A 21,060-nucleotide genomic window follows, 5' to 3' on the forward strand; every position below is an offset into this window, starting at 1 on the left:
AAGAAGGAACTGAGGAGCGGGCGGGTCGGCAGGGGTATATATGCGGTGCCGCAACGGCGCCACGCCAGGGGGTGCCTGCCGACCCACCGGGTGTTGCTAAGGGAAAATTCTTCCGACGAATGTGCACACGGCGCGCGCACACCTACTTGGAATGGATATGAGCAACACATCTCGAAGAACAACAGTTACAAAGGTGAGTAACCGTCTTTTTTCTGTATATTGTTAGTGTAATCCTAGATATGTCTTTGGTACCATCTACTAGTTCTATAGCAGGTCAGAAGCTGAAGAGGCTTCCATTGACTTCATTGGGGTCAGGTAAATTGCAGGACTTCAGAAGAGGGAAGCAGAGCTGAGGGGGAAATCCAGCCCTGGGATACAGTTGTAATTGTTATCCAATAGCAAATCAATAGTACTCTATATCTTACAAAGGTTTGTGTGATTTTGTAGTTAGCGCAACACATGAATACATGTCTTTTCAGTGTTTGCTGGGAGAGAGAAAGTTGGTTATTTCCTGCATATGCTAATTTTTGTAGGGGAAAACAATTAATTTCTGTGCTCTTTTTCCTTCTTCCACTATTTGGTATTACTACTAACAGTGTAAGTGTTATTTTGTATTAAATTATTTTAATGTGTTTTGCAATATTAGCTTCATCTGCTTACTGCTAAATGGGTTTTTCTTGTTGTTTAGCTATGTGAAAGGCATTTTCTCTTTTGGACTGATGGAAACTAACCTTTTTGATCATGCTGAAAAGCTCGCCAGTGAGGTAAGTTGGACATTATTGGTACTAAAAGGTTTTAAATTATTAATCTTATTTAGTATGCAAATATTTGTTTGAGAGAGATGGTTTATGACCATTTAAAATTAACTAAACAAAAGTAAGCAACTGTACTGAAATTCATATCTATTCTTTTGCTACATCCTCATAAGAATGACTTTGCCTTTATAGGTGTTACCTTTTAAGAACTCAGAAAAGGAGATTTCTCCTTCTTCTTCAGTTTTTGCTGGCTTTTTAAATTCAAGATTGGTGGGGGAGGGGAAGAATGAGAGTGGAGATCAGAAAGAATCTGGCTACGCAAGCTGGAGAGAATAAAATGGAAACTTGTCATTGAGAAATGCAGTATATATGAGACCTGTGTCCTCTTGCCATCAAATGTTGGTGAAGGTCACAGAATATCAGCAGTACAGTAGGTTAACCTGATGAGCAACTTTGTATAATGCCTTGGTAAATTGGGTATACCTCATTCACACTTTATAAAGATGATCTCATTATTTGCAGTGGGAATGAAAAGCTGGCAACATATCCATATGACAAAGGACCCCTGTAATTTGAGAAAACTATGTAAAGTATAGCACAAATAGAATCAGTTGACACCTTGATGTATTTTCAAAGGTTCCTTTTTGTGCCAAACTGCTTTTACATGTCAGATTGCTGTGAATAAAAAAATTAAAACTTTTATTTTATATTAAATTGTCAGCAATTGAAATTGGGGAAAAAATTCTACAGATGAGTGGGAATTGTTGGAATGGTAAAGATACATGTATCTGATATTCAGAACCTAGCGGAGCGTTTGTTCTTGTTATAGGAAAAGTGGTTAACGGCAAGGAATAGTATTATTATTTTCTTTTAAAGCAAGTGATCAGCTCATATGCTCCCCATGTGGATGGAGGGGGGATGGCTTTGTGCTGGCCACGTGACTCTTCTGAGGCTGAAGTGTAAGGAAAGTTTGTAGAATGAAATGTAATTTGATGGTCTTGATTAAGGTCTGCATTCTCTAAAACTACTTTGTACCTCTTAATCATTGTTAAGCAGATGCCAACAAGTGAACTCTGGTAAACAAAAATTTTCCCATTTCTGATTAAACTAGTCTCACAGGATATGATTGAAGTTATTAGCAAAGATATACTTAATACGTACTGTATCTGAGAAAATAGTCTTCCATTTCTGTACTAGTGACAGTATGTGTACAGCTATTTGTAATCTACCCAGTACGCATCATGGTGTTTTCTCTCTTGCCACCATTAGGCTTTAGCTATAAACCAATCAGATGCATGGTCTGTCCATACCATAGCACACATAAATGAAATGAAAGCAGACCTGAAGAATGGGCTGACATTTATGAAGCAAACTGAAAACAACTGGAAGGTAAATTTCCTTAACAGTTCCTCTGAAATTACTGGCTGTGTGGTTTTTTCCCTCCCACTAAATACTAGTGATTCCTTTTTACGTGCTTTTCATCAGATCTAGTATAAAATGCACAGGAATGCTTTCACAAAGAAGAGGAATCTGCTGCTTCAATGTGGAACCTCTTTTTGTGGCACTTGGGAAACAGGCAGAAAATGCAACCAAAGTTCTATGCTTCAAAAATTCACTCTGGGTATTAATCATGAAAAAATTAGGCCCAGCACTTATGGCTGGGATTGGTAATGCATAATTAAAAAAAAATTAGCTACCCCTCCTCCCTAAATATTTCTATTTTCTTGGCCCGGATAAAGACACTCAAAGGAAATAGATGAAATCCTGGCCTCGTTGAAGTCAATACAAGTTTTGCCATTGACATCAATGGAAGTCAACATTTCCAGTACTCCTAAGAAAATGGAAAATTATTTACCTGTAATTCTACTTCCCTGAAGGCACCATTTAGCCCTAACAGAAAACCAGGAGTAAGAATCCTGTGTAAGATGTTGCCAGAGAACAAAATCTGAGAACTGCTTTTTCATTATAAAGACTTGATGCAGAATTCTAAGATTTCTAACTCAGCCATTCACAATTTGTCCTGAGATGAAACATGGCAGACAATGGGCCAAATTCTCCTCTTTCACACCAGTGTAAATCTGAGAGTTTGTGTGCATGGAGATCTCAGAAAAAATAATCTGCATTAACTAAAGGTGTGAATTTAAAATGGGTTAGTTAAACTGCTTTAAATCCCTGTATGAACATTCTCAAAGTGGTCTTAATTTGGTTCAGTTTAATTCACTTCTGAAGAGGATTAAGATAAACTGAATTTCTTTTTCCATTGACTTCAGTGGGGTCAGCATTTCTGAAGAGAATAGTGTTTTATGGCTGGGGGTGGGTGAAGGGAGAGATTAAAACTGCTGGAAAAGGGGCAGAGTGGTCACTGACCCATCCCCTGGGAATGCAGAGTTTGAAAAGGGGCAGCACTGTGCCTCGAGCCTTTCCTTTTACACAGACCAAGGCTGAAGCAGGACCCACCCTCCCTCCCTTTTAGGTGAAAAATACCAGGTTTGGTCAGTACCTGCTGTGGGCATTACACTAACTGCCCCATTTTTAGAGGGGCTGGGAAGGAGTTTTTCCTTTACCACCGTATTGGCTTGGGTGCAGTTGGGGTTTTTTTCGCCTTCCCTGCAGTGGGTTCAGGAAGGGCTTTGTTCATGCATGGCATGACAGGCGGTAGGCCGTATGTCGCAACTCTTGTCCAGTGCAAGTATTCCATAGGGAAGGTATACAGTGACCAGATAAATGGCTTGGAAAAGGACTTAAAAAGAGGTGTTCAGTAAAGAAATGAACAGGGGACAGTTGGGGACTCCTACGATTGGTATGGCAGGGAGCCAACCCCCCATTCTTATAGCCCACCTTAACTCTCCTTTGAGGGTGTGAGGTTGGATGGTAAAGTCCCGGCAATGGATTTATTGGAGGGACCAGGAGGGGAAAAAGAGGGGGAGCTGGCGGAAGCCCCCCTACCCCACCCCGGGTATGATATGGTCCCAGCAATGGATTTGCTGGAGGGACCTGGATGGAAAAAGAGTGGGAGCTGGTAAAAGTCCCTCAAGTAATTATGGGATAAACATGGGGTTACCTGCACTGTACACTGTTATCTTCCGGGTTGTCCCAGACATCTGATAATAAAGTTGTAGCCTGATTAAACCCATGTCAAATGTCTCCTGTTCTTCTTTCGGCATAGCCAGACAACATACATGTGCATATAATGCTTTTATCTGCTGTGGCTATAGACGCTGTGTTCTGATATGCAGGCAGTAAAGTGAAATTTATAAGCTTTGTACTCAACCTAAGATCAGCACTTTAAGAATAAACTGAGGGACTTGGCAAAACTACTTCATTAAAAAGATAATGAATGTAGTATGACTTTCAGGGGGAGACAATCATAGCAAGATTGTAAAATACCTCCAAAGATGCCTGTGTTTGCTTCTGAAGAGGGAAGAATGTTAAAAGGTTGTCTGCAAAAGAAAGAAAAATGGTGCCTTGTACCTTTTGCTACTATTTGTATCTTATACAGTATTCATCTGGCACAGGTCTAGTCCAGTGCCCCTTTTGGAAACTCAACAGATTGCTGTGCGAGAGGTCCAGACAGTGAATTTCCCCTCTTTGTTTAACTTCCCTTGGTCTCAATAGGCTGCAGCAGTTTTTTCCCTCTTTGGACACATTTGCTCAGCACCAGCTCTCAGTCTGTTACCTCTTTGTGGAAATGAAGCCCCAGAGGCCACTTGACATATGCCCCAAGACCACCATTGACCTTCAGAGTACCCCCCTAACTTAAGCACACCTTTTCCCAGAACTCCTTCCGAAAGTGGGAACCTTCAGGTTTACCTCTTCAAGGGGCTATGTGGTAGGTATAATCGCTTAACACACAAACAGGCAGACACTTTGCATACTGTCCCTCCAAGCAGTAGAGAGTTCCACTATACACAAGTTTATATAAAAAACAGTTTAACATGCTTTTGGGTTGTTTTTTGAAGTTAGAAATATTAGGAATATCACAATTGGAACTATAAATAGAAATCTTTCTGAGTGCTCATTGAAAGTTCAGGGATGTTATTTTAGAAAGAGCTTTTTAAATTCTCCCATGCAGAACGACTTTAACAGAACAACAACAACAAACACCCAAAGAAACAAGAACACCCTAAAAAGGTAACAATAGACAATTTGAAGAACATTTTCAGAAGCACCTAAGTGACTTAAGGGCCTAAGTGCTTGTTCACTTTTGGAAATAGGACTTAGGTGCCTACATCACTTAGGTGCTTTTGAAAATTTACCTTCTATCCTCCCCAGCAAGAGAGGTGTAGATCTTGCATGGACTTTCTTGCTAGTTAGTTTTATTTTGACAAATACTTTCAGGAGCTGCTTTGCTCTGTATTTTATTGTTTTATTCTCTTCACCCAAACTGATCCACTATTGAAATAAAGTAGTTTGCCCTTTTTTTCCTTCCTCTGAATTAGAGGAGCCCAGAGGACTGCACTGCCTTGGGGAATTACGGTTTAATTTTGTATGACACTCATAATTGGCAGCACTAAGCAGCTGTGTTTTATTCATGGAGGGGGACCCAATAATCTAACCTGCATGACATTTGAGACAGATTATTGTATAGGCCGAGTTTGGTAATGTCATTTTTATGTCAGACGCGTAACCACCTGACTCAGTAGTCCTTTTGCAGCTTAATATTAAACAAGTGATGATATAAACTACTGGCTTATGTAAATATCATAAAATGCTGACATACTGAGAACACGTGTGCTTCTCAGAGGTTCATATTGTGGTGATCACCAATTAAATGAGCACATTGTCTTCCTTGTGATAAGATGAATTTTAACCCTCCCACTATGCAGGAATGGGCGGGTTTAGAGTCTTTGTGATTTTTGTGCTGATTTGAGTTGTCACAAATGTATTGTTGATGCAGATTCTTGACTGTTACACTGGTGGAAGCCTGCTGTTTCCAATGGGTTTGTGCCAGTGTGATGGAGAGGAGTATTTGACCTGATGCTGTCAGCTTGTGGCTGGACAGAAAGGTGTGAAGTTAGTCGTGTCAGTTTGGAGGTTTTCCAATAAAGGTGTTGCAGAATAAGATAGAGTCTGAGTCAAAATGCAGTTATGCTCTGAGAAGTGGCTCTGTAGAACTTCAGTTGTGAGGTTCCATATTTGTGTGCGTCTACTCACAAGGATTAAGTGTATTGAATAAGAGGGTTCCATAGTTAGTTTTCAGAGTGGAACAATCGTGCATGCTCGTTGGTTCCAATATCCACTGATTTATTATGCCCTCCAATTTATAGCAGGAGAAGAGTGCCATATAAAATCATCTGGAATATGAGTTTATATTGGAAGTAAAATATTTTATCTCTTTTCTCAGGACTGTGACATGCTTGCTTGCCATAATTACTGGCACTGGGCTTTGTATTTCATTGAAAAGGTAGGAGCACACTTCCACATCTGTATGCTATATGCTCCAGATGGATGAATATTCTCATATTAGCAGGCAGTCCTGACCAAAAGGGTATGGACTGCTTTCTTCCCTTCTTAATATTTGGATGTATTTATGAATATACTGCAGTATAATTTATGGTGTTTGATGCTTTACTAACGTGTTTTCAAAAGTGATATTTTAGACAGAAAAAATCTAAAATAATCTGTATGGGAATGTAGAGAAATTACTGAGATGAGACAATTAAATATTACATTAAAAGCAAATTCACTCATTTTGTAACAGAAAGATGAACTCAGTTCTGTAGTCTTTGCATATACAAAATTTCCATTGAATTCAATACAAATTTTGCCAGCATAAAGAACGTAAGGGACTGGAGTTTGCAAAAATTACCTGAGACTGACCAATAGGGACATCACATTAAAGAATCAGAGATTTTATGTTGTTAAATTTTCCCTATTAAAAGTATTTCAGATCTATTGAAAGCCTTTACAATCATATTTCTATTGAGTGTATTGGGCTGCAATACGTACTATGTTTATATGCAGGATGATTTGGGGAGCTCTTTTTTCAGATACCAAGATTAGATATAGGGAAGAAGAAGAAATAAACTATGTTGCACATGTTCCTATTGACACTTATTGATGGGATCACTGATATTCTTATAAAAATCTGTTGTTATTGAACTCTACCATTCACTTATGGACACTGTATCCTAAAGGTCATCACGCAATCCTCCTTTGCTTTTACAGGGTGATTATGAAGCGGCTTTGACAATTTATGACAATCATGTGAGTATAAATCAATTTTGTTTTAATGAAAAGACGTTCCAATGAGAGAGGGTGCACCTGCCTCATTCTTCATATGACACAAAATACATAAAGGTGTGATACCATTTTCTGGTTTTATTTTTAAGTGTTTAATTGGCATTTTAGAGCAATTATTCAACTCAACTGGGAAAATTACCTGTGAGTTATGCAGGTCATCCTAAACCAGTGTCAAAAAAACCCTTTATATCACACCACCATATTTATATTTCGTTCAGACCACATTTTAGAAACTACTAATTTTTTTTAGTATTTTCCAATTATTTTTATTGGTATTACTTTCATATCCTGTTGTTTTTAGTTAGGTTGTCTTAGTTTCTATGAAGAGGCCCTGAGGGCACCAGAAAAAAATATAGATAATTTTAAAAAGTTTAACATTTTGTAAAATAGTTTTTGCATAGGTCTAAAGCATCATGACTAAGATTGGATCTCACAAATTAACTACCAAGCCAGTTACTAGTTTGGCTCCAACTTCCTTTGTCAAGTCTTTTCCTTCTTAGGTGACTTGTTAAAGTTCTCTCCTGCTTGAACTTTAGAGGAATTTTTCTAAAATAATTCACAGTAACTTAATTAGAAGTCAGCATAACAAGTATTGCCATGCCTGTTTTGGTGTTAAACTTTACAAAAATATCTTGTCCTACCTAGTAACTGTTGCAAAGTATAGTAGAACTTATGGCTCCATTTTGAGAGAGCAGAGCTCATAGGAAAAAGAAGTTTTCACACTCACTATATTTGATTTTATAAATGGGAAAACAACAGAGAGAAAATAATATGAATATTATTTCTGGATTGTTGTATTTCTGAAAAATGTGATTAGGTATGTTGCAAAATAGCTCTATCTAGAAGAGTAAAGAGACAGAATTAATTTTGAACTATCATAGTAAGTTTGACTGTCAAATTAACTTCCCACCTAAATATATGTAATGCAGTTTAAGAATGCTTTCTGATTGCAGATTGCTCCCAGATGCATGTCAAGTGGAAGTATGCTAGATGTAGTAGATAACTGCTCCATGCTGTACCGGCTTCAGTTGGAAGGTAAAGAACTGTTAGTTTTTGCTTCAGTTCTACTTCTTGTTCTTAAAATAGTAAGATAAAACTCCTCCTCATGCTCCAACATGCAGAAGAAGATTTACAAAAATATATAGAGCAACTCTGAGCAGTGGGTTATTTTAGAGAATAAATACTTGAAAGAGCTGCTGTTCTTGGGAGCTGAGTTTTAAGTTTCTGTTAACATGCATTACCATTATTTCTCTCTAGAGTTTATTACTTTCCTGTGAGCACAGAATTCAATTCAACTAAGTTAACATAGATCACGTTTTTCTTTTTTGGCCAATTTCACTTTCTCTGTCCCCGGAGATCTGTTTTTCAGCCTCAGTTTAAAAGGTCATACACATAAATTGTTAAACAGCTATTGGCTGCTCTTATAGTCAATATCAAGCCAACACTAATATTTAGTTCTTAATTTTGATATTTGAAATAAGTAGTCCACTATAGGTATTGTATCATTCTAACAGTTCCATGAGACTAAATATACAGCCAGCAGACTTTTTACTTTCTAAAGTGAAGATGAAGTTAGAGTTCCAGAAAAAAATACTAATTCCTAAATTGTAAATAATAATTTTCACAGAACTCTGCTACAGCCAGTCATGCTGCACATATTTATCTATGCAGTCCAGTATTAGTAATAAAATGCCACAGACAGATCTAGAATGACAACTGTGGGCATTATCCTCCTTCATCTGTGTTCGGGGGAAGTCATCTATCCCATGAACCTTATCTAAAGGGGTCCAGGATATCAGTGACCGAAGGTGTTTTTGGAGATAAGCAATAAAGTACTTGCTCAAAAGTGGGAGATAGGACACTGAATGGTAGTTTACAAAGTCTGCTGCCTTGAGAGGTGGTTTTTAAAGCTTACAAGGCCGAATGGAACTGGAAATATATGCTCAAGAAATTGCTTTGCAGTGGAGTCTTGTTTTAAATCACGTATTTTACTCCTAGGTGTAAAGATAGGAGACAGGTGGAATGAAGTTATCAGACTCACAAAGAAACACTCCAAAGATCATATTCTGTTTTTCAATGATGTCCACATTCTCATGTCTTCGCTAGGGGCCAAAGACCACAAAATCACCAATGAGCTCTTAACAACTCTTCAGGAACTTGCAAAGTAAGCAAGTGAATTAAAACGACGTTCTGAATAAATATTTTCCCATTACAAGGTTTATTAGTATTATAATTAATTACTTCCAGTTTGCTAGGTACTATAATATTTTTTTCTGGTTTAGGCTGTTATAACTTGAACTCTGGTTTCAGCAAGATGTTGTCTCTGAAGTTATACAATAAGGATTTCCTAATAGTTACTTTTTATTGTGAGTGTGTGTAATTGTCTAGAGTATGTATTTAATCTTGTCAGAGAACAGCATCCTCATCCCAGCAGTGTAGATTTTTTGCTTTGAGTGGTTGTGGCATCTTAACCTGTAAACATGATTGTTTTCCTTACAATGGGTGTATTCTAGGGATGTAAGGTATAGACGGGTAGCCGTGTTAGTCTGGATCTGTAAAAGCAGCAAAGAGTCCTGTGGCACCTTATAAACTAACAGACGTATTGGAGCATGAGCTATTGTGGGTGAATAACCATTTTGTTGGATGCATGTAATGGAAATATTTCCACTACATGCATCCGACGAAGTGGGTATTCACCCACGAAAGCTCATGCTCCAATACGTCTGTTAGTCTATGGTGCCACAGAACTGTTTGCTGCTTCTAGGGATGTAAATGTTCATTGCTGAACAGAGGCATTTCTCTTGTAAAGTAGTGAGCAAACTTTACAAAATAAGCCAACTACCTATAAGGGCCCTTTTTGCTCTGCTGCATCAATTTAAAACATTGTTCTGTATTCATTTCCAGATATCTATAAAGTGCCCATATTGATAATTCTATATTTGCTATAGGTATACAACAAATGATCATTTTTATGTGAAATAGAGTTGAAACTGCTGCCAAAATAATTTTGCTAAGATCTGGCAGTTTTGTTCTTCAGTACTAATTTTAATATTTTTATATTTCATCAAAATAGAAAATATTTATCACATCCTTGTTTATGTACGAAAAAAAATATTTCTTGCTCTTATTTTGCTATTGATCACCATTACAGGCAGTATAAGAATGACAATCCACTCTTAGATTTTTCCTGATTTTGTTTTATGTACGCAGATTTTCGGTAGGTGAAAGTGATTTCCCTTCATTCTTCAGTGTACAATCTGAGCCAATTGGTGCTTTTTACTTCTTACCTTTTGGGGCCAGATGCAAGACATTTGTGGCATAAAGTTACCTCAGAACACTTTGAAATGGACAGGGCTAGCAAATAGGTAGCGACCTACAATGGCGGCTGTTTTCACTTACAAAAGAAAGGGAGAGCATGTGATTTGTCTTTCAGTTTGCAGAAGAGTAGAGTATTCTGGAGGGAGAAAAAAAACAACCGTCCCCCACCCTACACACAGCTTACTAAAAATAGAGATGGTTTATACATAGCATTAGAAAAATGATAGCAGGGCCTTTATATTACGGTTCCATTTATAAATGGTGTATAAAAGGTTACTATGTGATTAAATGATGTTAAAATCATGTTACAGAGTTGTGTGTTAAAGATGATTATAAGCACAGTGGAAAGTGTTTTAGATGAGTTATGGTTATAAGCAACGTATTGAACTCTTGGATTCACTAACAGTCTTCCAAAAAAGAGTAATGCCTCCTACTCTTTTTAGAAGTGGAACCTTAATATCAGGTGTGATGGATTTTGTTTTGGGCATAAAGTTGCAGAACAACTCAGATTCACATTCAGTGACTATGATCCACTAAGGCTTTAAGAGATCAAGAAGAAAATGTGAGAAATGTACAGCTGAAAAACCGCATAATCTGGTTTGCCTACTACCAGCAGATCATGATGGACTTTTTTTCTTTTCTATAGCTACTGTATGAGCCGTGGAACTTAACCGTTAGTGGATGGATGTTTTATAGAACATTTAATGAGTTTACATTTAGTATTGCTAACCCTTCACCCAGTGCTACAGTACTTTCCTCTGCTTGTCTGCCTCTCTTTGCATCTTTTATTGTAACATTGTCATTGTTGTAATTGCTGTGCATTGCAGTAGTTTGAACCATTATAAAACTTATTTTTACTTTATTTACATTATAAAGCATATCTTGTATGAATAGGCATATTTGGAAAAACTAAATATCCAGTTAAACTTGATGTTTACTAAGCCAAGATGTATTAAACTGGACTAGTTACTCATGTCAAGAATTTAAGTTACATTACCTATTTTAGAAACTATTTGTATTTGTTTAGAATAACCATAAAATTCTAAGCAACCAACAGCCTGCTCTATATTTTCAAGACTTTCTATTATAGACATGAGATGAGTTCGAAGATTTTAAAGATATATTTGTATATTATCTTTGCTTGCAGCTATACACTGCATATACATTTTTACCCAGTGAGTTTTCATAAACTTAGTGTGCCTCTTTATCATTATTCATTTGTATTATAGTGCCTAGAACCCCTAGTCGAGAAACAGGACCCTGCTGTATTAGGCATTGTACAAAAACAAAACAAAAAGACAGTCCTGGGCCAAGTAGCTGACATTCCAGGTAGTTTAGGGGTACTGTCTCTCAGCTATTTGTTGTTAGCTCCTTCATCAAATTCAGTAGCATAAATTTAGCACTCCATTTCCACAAGGTTAAGCTGTTTTATGTACTTATAAAGCTTTCTAATTGTCATATACTAACAAATCTAAAGCTAAGAAAATGCTTTAACTGACAATAGATAACTATACAAATTAAATTTTTAAACAGAAACCTATATTCCATCAGACAGACAGACAGGCACAGCTTAATTTCGTTTCCCTTTTTTTTATACTGGGAATTGGTAATAAACTGGATTAATGAATAATCTGTTCTACTGGGTCATTAACCAGTTGACTCTTTCCCCTCTCTTGAGTGGATCAGTGTGCAAACAAAATTCTTTATTGTGTTGTGCTGGGGTGGGGTGAAATCTGTTGAAGTTGCTGGGTGTAAAACCTGCCTTTTATTCAGGATAATGTAAGAATTAGTTAGGCTCCTTTTGGAATAAGATAACTAAAACAACAGGAGCCATTGCCCAAATCACAGGCCATAAGCAAAGCTGGTCAGAAATTTAGCTTTGTGGATGCAAAGATTTGCTGGATATTGGTTGGTGGATGGGTGTGAGTGGCACTCTGACAGAGAAGACAATCAAAAAGCCAAGGACATCCAGAAAAGCACTTGTAGCATGACTCTGAGAAAAATCTGAGCGCGCTTTCTGGGTAGAGTGCTGGGTTGGCTGGAAAAAGAGGTTGGGAATATGGAGCAAAAAAACTGGCTCCTATTATATATTCATTTCCTATTGTGTTGAGGGAAACAGGACTGTGTACATTCTTGTAAATAAACAGGTTTGCGTCAAGAAATATCTAACTTTATCATTAAGGCTGCAAGTCTGTCCTGAAGGTCACGGAAGTCACAGATTCCATGCATTTCTGGGATCTCCATGACTTCACGCTGGCCACTGCAGCTGCAGATTGACCCCTGCCGAGGCGGCCCCAGAGCCAGCTGCTGGGGCATCCCTAGGGCCAGCAGCACTGGCTGCTGCTCCGGCGGTCCCAGGCAGCTAAACTCCAGAGCAGCAGCGCTCCTGTGAGCAGTGAGCCCCCACCACCAGAGCAGGGGCCAGCCATCGGCTCCCCTGGAGCCACAGAGAAGTGGTGCCCGGGGGCCCCCAGAGCAGCTAAGATTCAGTCAGGGGTATTTAAGTAAAAGTCAGGGACAGGTAACGGGCCATGTTCTTTTGTTTATTGCCCATGCCCTGTCCGTGACTTTTACTGAAAGTACCCCTGACTAAATCTTAGCCTTATTTATCATCTATATCTCCTCTGAATGGAAACAACCTGGAAGGCCCCTGATGATTACTCAGGTCAAAAGAGGTTATGGAAAGGATGTTTTCACTTGTCCACTTAAAATACTTAAGATTTCTAAATTGTTAAAGTTACAGCCAATAAGGTTCTTCTTTGAGTATATGTCCCCATGGATTTTCAGTAAAGGATATGTGCGCTCTTGGTCAGAGACTGCAAAGTAGTGTCTATGGCCAGTGTCTGCGCAGTGCAGTGCCTCATGCTTTGAATGATGGCATATAAGGAGACTTGAGGCCAGTGCCACTTACTTCCTTCTCAGCGACCTGCAGCCCAAGATGGAGCGTTCTGTTTGCAGCATTCAGCTTCCTCCCTTTCACGTTGGGAATCCTTAATTTCTTATTTACTTCATTATTTTATAGTTTCTCTATTTAGTTTCATTTGGTTACTCTTTATTTTATTTAGCATTGTTGTGCTTGCAGGGGCAAGGATGGCTTCCTGACTTCCCCTCTTTTATGGACCTTTCTTTTGTGCCAGAGCACAACTTATTACACCCAAAACCCCCAGGTTTTAAGCCCTGTCAGACCTGCCATTGGTCCTTTCCCCATACTGATGAACAGTCAAGTTGCCTGTGGTGTTTGGGGGACTCCCAGGATCCTTCTAAATGCAAAGTTTGTCTGGGTTTAAACAGTAGAGTCAAAAAAAACAGGGAGACTAGACTTAAGTTCCTGTTAATGGAACATGATCTAACTCTGGAGAGGTCTGCTCGTCCCAACTCGTGCTTTGGCCTCTGTCACAAATCACCTTGGTCTCCGCTGTAGTCTTGTTTATGGCCCCAGAGAATAAAACTCAGAAGAAGAAACATACTCCTTTTCCCTGCCTGGAGAGGTATAAACCATTAAACCCGCTCTCAGGAGACCTCTTGTCACTCTAAGAATACAGTAGAGGCACTGACTGAGTCCGCAATGGAGGGATTGGTACTGTGGAAGAAACCCCACTCGGACAACATACCTGCCACCAGAGTAACCGCCACAGTGGCACCACCTGACAGCCCTGTGTGTAGCAGCACTGCAAGGTATCATCTATGCCCCAGCACTGGCAGCTCAGTGTACATCTGAGGTGGGAGATGACTCTACAACCACCTCCGCACTGCAAAAGCCTGTGTCTCACCATTCGGCATTTCCACCTCCAATACCAACACACACCTTGTCTGAAGCTATCAGAGACCTCCACCTCCTTCCAGGTTCCTTTCTTCAGAGGATTTCATAATCTCTCATGAGCCTGAGTCTCCAATACTGAGTTGATTTATTAGAGCCACCTCTCCAGTACCACCCTGACAGCTGGAAGTTGAGGCTTGCTTAAGCCTCCAGCTTGGTTAGGACAATAGAGAACCCCTTTCCCCGCCCTGCCCCTTAAGCTCAGAAGAGGATTCCTTGGGCTCAGAGATCTCGGTACAGGATGTTATCCTGGTACCGTACTATCCTACTCCCATGAGTCCTTTTCTTGAAGAGGATTCTAGGTACTTTAGTAGATCCCAAACTGCTCAAAGATCTAGATCATTCCAGTACCATCAGCACACTTTTCCTAAGCCTCAGGAGTGCTTCTGGAGACTGCTGAAACCACAAAAATGGGGGCCACCCACCCATACTTCTACTCACCCAGACCCTCCCTATAAAAGGCACTTTTGACACCTTAGTTGAAGGCATCAAGCAGCCCACTCTATCGGATCAGTTATTGTGTGACTACCCTGCCTTTTGGAGACTGACTGTCCTGCTACTTACCAGACAAGTGGATATTGGAGGTTGTCAAAATGGGTTACTCTATCCACTTCCATTCCACTCCTCCCTCCCCATCCCCTTTAGGGATGCTTCTCATGAGGAAGTCCTAAGATAAGAGGTTCATTCTCTCCTCCTCCTGGGAACAATAGACCCAGGTTCATTAGAAGAAGGTTCTATTCCTGATACTTCCTTGTTCCCAAGAAAGACATAGCCTGGAGACCAATTCTTGACCTCAGGAACTTGAACAACTGTGTCCTAGCACAACACTTCAGAATGGTGATACTAGTTACCATAATCCCCTCCTTAGATCCAGGAGACTGGTTCATTGCCCTCAACCTACAGGACCCCTACTTTCATGTAGCCATCCACCCCTCACACAAGCACTTTCTGTATTTTGTAATAGGGGCAGATCACTGTCAGTATTGAGTTGTCTCTTTTGGACTGTCCACAGCCCTGAGGGTGTTCACAAGGATTCTTTCAGTGGCAGCCACTTGCCTCTGGACAATATGGGTATTCCCATGCTTGGACAACTGGCTTCTCAGAGGCCGGTTGCCCAAGAAGTCCACTTAGCAATATCCAGGGTATTAACACTATTCCAATCTCTGTGCCTCTTATAACTCTGTCCTTATAAAAGGTGGTGTATGGTAGGTCAGCCATCAGCGCTCCCACCTCCCCCATTCATCTTGCTGAGATGATGGCAATTAGGAATGAAGTTTTGAGGGAGAGGTGGGGAAGGGAGCAGACACCTATTTGTTCAAAGAGGACTCTCCTTAGGGCATTTAGAACCAGGCTGAGGTTCCACTGTGGAACTGGGTGTCAAATCAGAGCAAACATGTTGTGTAGACCCTTCAGGAATCTGGCTGCGATAGCGATAGCTTTTTCCCACTCTGAGAAGCCCTGGATGGATGTGGGCCAGATGTGCCCTGACAGAGGCTCATACAATGCCCCCCTCATTTTCTCCCAAGGGTGTCCTTTGAATATAATGTTAACCAGGAGCTTCTCCTGTCAATGTTCTGCCCAAAACCATGTTTCCATGGAGGAATCAAGCCTTCATTCCTTGGACATCAAAAGAGCCCTTGTGTTATATCTAGACAGGACTAAAACCTTTGGGCCTTCCTGGGTTATTTGTCTCATTCATAGAAATGAAGAAAGGTCAAACCAATTTCCACCAGAAAGCTATCTAAGTGGGTTTTGGGTTGCATCTTGACCTGCTGGTGTGCAGCCTCCTTCCTGAGTAACAGTGCATTCCACTGACACTCAATCCACTTCTGGGGCTCTACTGAAGGATGTTCCCATAGCAGAAATCTGCAGGACTGCTATTTGGTCTTCTGTCCATACTTTTGCCAAGCATTATGCCATCTTACCTCTGCCAAAGATGACACCACCTTTGGTGATGCAGTCCTACAAACTGTACTAGACTTTAGTCACTGTTTGGGAGTTTTCAACCATGGAGCACCCACAGGGACGTGTACTCAAAGAAGGAGTGGTTACTTACCTTACAGTAACTTGAGTTCTTAGAGAGGTTTTGTCCGGATGAGTGCTCCACTTTCCACCCTCCTTTCACCCTGCTGTGGATCTTCTGGCTTCATGGTCAAGAAGAAACTGAGTGGCAGCCGGCTTGCACCTCCTTATATACCCTCATTCAAAACACAAGGGACTGCTCTGTGCAGACCTGCAAACTGCTTTGCAGTCTCTGATTGAGCATGCACAAGCGCATGTACATCCTGCAGAGCAACATCCTTAGGGATAAAACATCTCTAAGAACACAGTTACTATAATGTAAGTAACCTCCACATTTATTTAGCAAAATGTACAGTGTGTGTTTGATTTGGTTCCATGTAGTACTGTTCCTTAAACTCAGTGAACCTAACTTGCGCCGACAGTATCATGCTGCAGGAGATGACAGAGCAGCACTAAAAGGAGTACAAGTTCTGCAGTCTCACTTTCTCCTCACTAGCAGTTAACTCCTTTCCTGTTCTGCAGAGCACCTGGTGAAGACCATGAGCTGGGTCTGGCTCCAAAATTGGGGTTGCCACTTTGCCAGGCTTTGGTAGAGTTTGACAATGGAAATTATGACAAGACAGTAGAATTACTTTATCCAATTCGCTATGAACTCCTGCAGATAGGAGGCAGCAATGCTCAGGTAAAGGGGTTGAAGGTTTTGTTTTGTTTTTTAATTGCATTTGGGTAGGGCTTGTTTGTCTTTCAATAGCATGTGTTACACTTCTCTTTTAGTTTTCCTTTTCTCAATTTGTGATAATTGAGACAAATTTACAAATAATAAGTACTGTGTCTCAGCTGCTTAATGTTGTTGGTAAAAGTAGATTCCTCCTGGATGGGTTTACCTAGCCCCTAGAAACCAAGCAGTTGTTACTTGCAGCATTTATTACTAAATATTAAATTATGTTCCTTTTTTTGACTTCTCTTGTCAGAGGGATGTTTTCAACCAGCTATTGATCCATGCTGCTTTAAATTGCAAATCAAAGGCCCATCAGAACCTGGCCAGGTGAGTACCACTTGCTAAAATACGGACTTCTGGTTTCCATTATATATGTCAATAGAAATAGTATTTATGAAAGCAGAAATTGTCAATGTTTTTAAACATTGTAAATTGTAAGTAAAAATTATATGCTAGCAAAACTGTATCTATGTAGTATTACATTTAATCTTTTAGGGCACAATCTGCAGCAACTGTCAAATATTAACTTCGTTCAGCTGCTACAAACTGGGCTGGTCAATGTTGTCAGTTCATTGGCAGTCAATAGTTCAGCTACAAGAGCCTGTGGTGAAGGCTGGAATCCTTGCAGGGCACAACACAGACCCCCCAGCTCGGGGTGCGAGGAGGAGGATGCATTCCTGGCGACGGAGGAGGCTGCTGTGCTGCTGAATGGCTCCTACCTGGGCATGGAGCTGTTCAGCAACAGGGTTGTCTCCTTCTCCTCAGAGTGCTGACTAGAAGGTCTCTGCTCCACTGGGCCAGGACTGCAGCCTTTCTCGCACTTTGTACCTGCAGGGATCAGGTGTCACCGCCCCACTCAGTCAGGCATGTGGGAGCTTCTCAGCAGTGAGGTGATCTCCCCTCCCACTAGGCCAACATGCAGGGGTGGCTCTAGACAATTCACCGCCCCAAGCACGGTGGCATGCCCGTAGGGGGGGCTCCGCCGGTCGCCGGCCCCGTGGCTCCGCCGGTCGCCGGCCCCGTGGCTCTGGTGGACCTCCTGCAGGCATGCCTGCGGAGGGTCCGCTGGTCCCGCTGCTCCACTGAAGCTGCGGGACCAGCGGACCCTCCGCAGGCATGCCACCAAAGGCTGCCTGCCTGCCGCCCTCCCGGCGACCAGCAGAGCGCGACCCACGGCATGCTGCCCCAAGCACGCGCTTGGCATGCTGGGGCCTGGAGCCGTCCCTGCCAACAAGAACACAGCCTCCCCAACATCTTCTGTCTGCAGAGATTAGACTGAGTGCGTCACTGGCCCCACATAAATGCAGGGAGCCTTCTGTTGCTCCACTCTCACGGCTCCACTTCCTCACACCCGTGACAGTGGAGCTGCAGAGGGCTACCTGCATGGCCACAGGACCAGTGACACCTGATCCCTGCAGGCTCAAGGTGTGGGCAAGGCTGCTATCCTGGCAGGGCAGAGCAGATGTGACAGTGGGACTGCAAAGGACTCCCTGCATTTTAGCAGGAGCTATTCAGCTGTGGAGTGGCCTCCCCCATGGCCAGGGGCTCCTAGTCCTCTTCCTCGCAGTCCTAGCTGGGGGTCTCTGCTTGGCCCCACTGGGATAGTTGCCTCCCCCCACACTTTGTGGATTGGGTTTTCACTGGCCCTGAGGCAGCCCTATACAGCCGTGCTGTCCTGGACCCACTCCCTCACTCCCATGACAGCAGAGCTACAGAGGCCTCCCTGCATTGCCACTGGCTGGTGGCTCCTGATCCCTGAAGGCGCCGACTGTTACCAATTGATTCTTCCTACCCCAAACCCCCAATTTCAGTGTGTCAGCTGAAATTGATGTTTGCTGTTATCAGTTATCAGTTCAAGTGGAATGCTGCCAAGCCTACTTGTTGTCGAGCCGTATTTCAGCTCTCCATTGTGCAGTGTGGTTTTAGTAGAAATCACAAGAGCTGCTCGCATGAGCAGAGTAGCAGACGCATTTCGCCATATTGAGGCTATTGAAGGAGGCTACCTGTGCAGACCAGCAGAAAGAATTGCAGCCTTAAGACCAGATTCTCTTACACTAGTCTGACACCAGAGTAGCTCCACTGACTTCACTGGAATTAGTCCTGATTAACACAAGTGTAAATGAGTGGTGAATCAGACCCCTAGCTTCTAAGTAATGAAAATCATTCTAACCTCCCAGGTATAAAGAGATTCTTCTTCTATCTCCCTGTCAGAAAGCCCTTATGGTCAAAACTGGACAACATGCACACATTAGTTGGGGGTGGAACATTAAAAGTAATTTGAGTGGGCAGTCTATGTATGAGACCTCTTATTTCAAATGTTTGTTATGGTTAAGGATTATGAGGTGTCAGAGCAGGAGTGGATGGTTAGTGGTAGAAGGTGATTTGGAACAAGGGAGCTTTTAGGATCTTGACAGGAAGAGAGCAAGATTATTTAGCACTGCCTCACAGAGTTCTTGTGCTTTGCTATTTTCAGTGTCATGTGGCTGTGAAAATAGGGAACAGTTAGTTGGAGAGTTAGAAATGGGAACGGGAAGGTCACTGTTTTATTATATGTCCTGCTTGTTATATTATATGTCCTGCATTATATGTCAAAGCATAAATATGGGCATTTAAAAACATAGCTGTTCTGTTTTCTATACTGATTTTCCTTGAATAACTCATTAAAGTGCCAGTGACCAAAATGTTGACCAGCCTATTTGCTGCAGCTAATTCCTTATTTTCAGATGACATGACTACTAAACCAGGAAACAGAAAAAACCTGCTGCTATGATTTTGAGCACTGTATTTAAGGTCTTTTTTTCCCCTTCCCCCTCTCCCTTACCTCCTTCAGATGCCTCCTATTGGAACGTGATGGGTTGAGACCAAATTCACCATTGACTGAGCGACTTATTCAAAAGGCATCAGCTGTTCATGCGATGGAGTAAATCTTAAATCTGTTATTCCTGTGGAAATAATAATTAGCACTATAATCAGTCGCTTTCTATGACATTAAAAGAATCAAAATAGGGAAATATTGCATCAGCAACCATATCAGATCTTTTAAATATCTGAGCTTTGGGAAGCTTGTTGTGGTGATTCAGCATTGTTGCTTGAGCTTCTGGACACCTCTGATTCTAGCTGTGTTTTGCAGGGCAACCATAGCAAATGAAGTAGATATCAATCATTTGTTTAAGGCATGCTGAGCCATTGGTTTTTCAGGAGAGTGCATCAGTCTTATGCTTATCAGGTTGCGGGATAACACTGCTATTATAAAGTTGTGCACTGTCAGAGTAGGTAGTGGTGTTGCTATTCTAGAACATGAGAGGTGATGGCTCGAGCTGTCACATGAAGAACCTTTGAAAAAAGATGACATGTGGGATGTACTAGGGAGGAATAAATGGTGCTAAAATGTGTAGAAAGTGAACTAATATGTGTTGGCCCAAAGTGACTTTTGGGCTTTTCCCCCATGACCATAGAAGGCCCTAGCTCCACAGAACCACTGCTGCAAATAGGGACAGTATTTGGGAACCCTTTGCTTCCATGCAGTTCTGCTCCATTGGACTCCTAATGCATGTAGAAGTTGGGGAGAGCAGGAATTTGAACCAAGGAATCCACTGACAGTCTTCTATGGACCGGCAGTAGCCGCAGGGAGTTCTTCAGCCATGGAGTTGCAGTAAAGGTCTGGGGGAAGGTGAATGAGGACTTCTACCACACACATAACACATCCATGCCAGAGTGACACCACCCAGCATGCAGCTAGGCCCTTTTGGCCTGCCTGCGGGTTCCAGGATTTGGTTTCAAGTTCCTCAAAGGCATAATTTTATATCATTTGCTATTAAAGTCATGCAGGGATGAACTGATCTTGCAAGTCAACCGTTTCACAGTTGTTAAATCAAAACTTCTTACTTCCATTAAAAATGCAATAAGAACATCAGGAAGTTATATCCTAATAATGCAGCACATTTTTATAACATCAGTGGATAGTTTTAGAAAAATCTTTGGGCACCAATCTATTAAGAATTGTATTGATCTTTTTTCGTATGTAACTGTGTTCCTTTGATTTGCATTGAACTGATACCTTACTCCTACATTACAAATGTAAGAGCATACTTTATGGCCACGTGATTTATGGCATTACTAATAGTATCCTAAAGAACATCATTACATTCAAGGTGATGATGATTGATTATTTTTTTCTGAACTTAGGC

General features: G+C 41.2%; 1 protein-coding gene across 2 annotated transcripts in view; it reads left to right on the plus strand.

Annotated features, from left to right (window-relative positions):
- LOC116823213 (tetratricopeptide repeat protein 38-like) overlaps nucleotides 1–20,966 on the plus strand; it is a 115,993-nt gene extending 95,027 nt beyond the window's left edge. For both annotated transcript variants that reach the window (XM_075070497.1, XM_032777632.2), the window contains 9 exons: nucleotides 689–764; nucleotides 2,025–2,144; nucleotides 6,100–6,159; nucleotides 6,924–6,962; nucleotides 7,952–8,033; nucleotides 8,997–9,162; nucleotides 16,678–16,837; nucleotides 17,127–17,200; nucleotides 19,704–20,966. In XM_075070497.1, coding sequence (XP_074926598.1) covers nucleotides 689–764; nucleotides 2,025–2,144; nucleotides 6,100–6,159; nucleotides 6,924–6,962; nucleotides 7,952–8,033; nucleotides 8,997–9,162; nucleotides 16,678–16,837; nucleotides 17,127–17,200; nucleotides 19,704–19,797 — 871 coding nt within the window. In that variant the 3' untranslated portion in view covers nucleotides 19,798–20,966. The remainder of the gene's footprint in view (nucleotides 1–688; nucleotides 765–2,024; nucleotides 2,145–6,099; nucleotides 6,160–6,923; nucleotides 6,963–7,951; nucleotides 8,034–8,996; nucleotides 9,163–16,677; nucleotides 16,838–17,126; nucleotides 17,201–19,703) is intronic.
- The last annotated feature ends 94 nt before the right edge of the window (nucleotides 20,967–21,060 follow it).

Source organism: Chelonoidis abingdonii, chromosome 1 (genome assembly GCF_003597395.2).
Source record: "Chelonoidis abingdonii isolate Lonesome George chromosome 1, CheloAbing_2.0, whole genome shotgun sequence".
In the NCBI taxonomy this organism is placed as follows: Eukaryota; Metazoa; Chordata; order Testudines; family Testudinidae; genus Chelonoidis; species Chelonoidis abingdonii.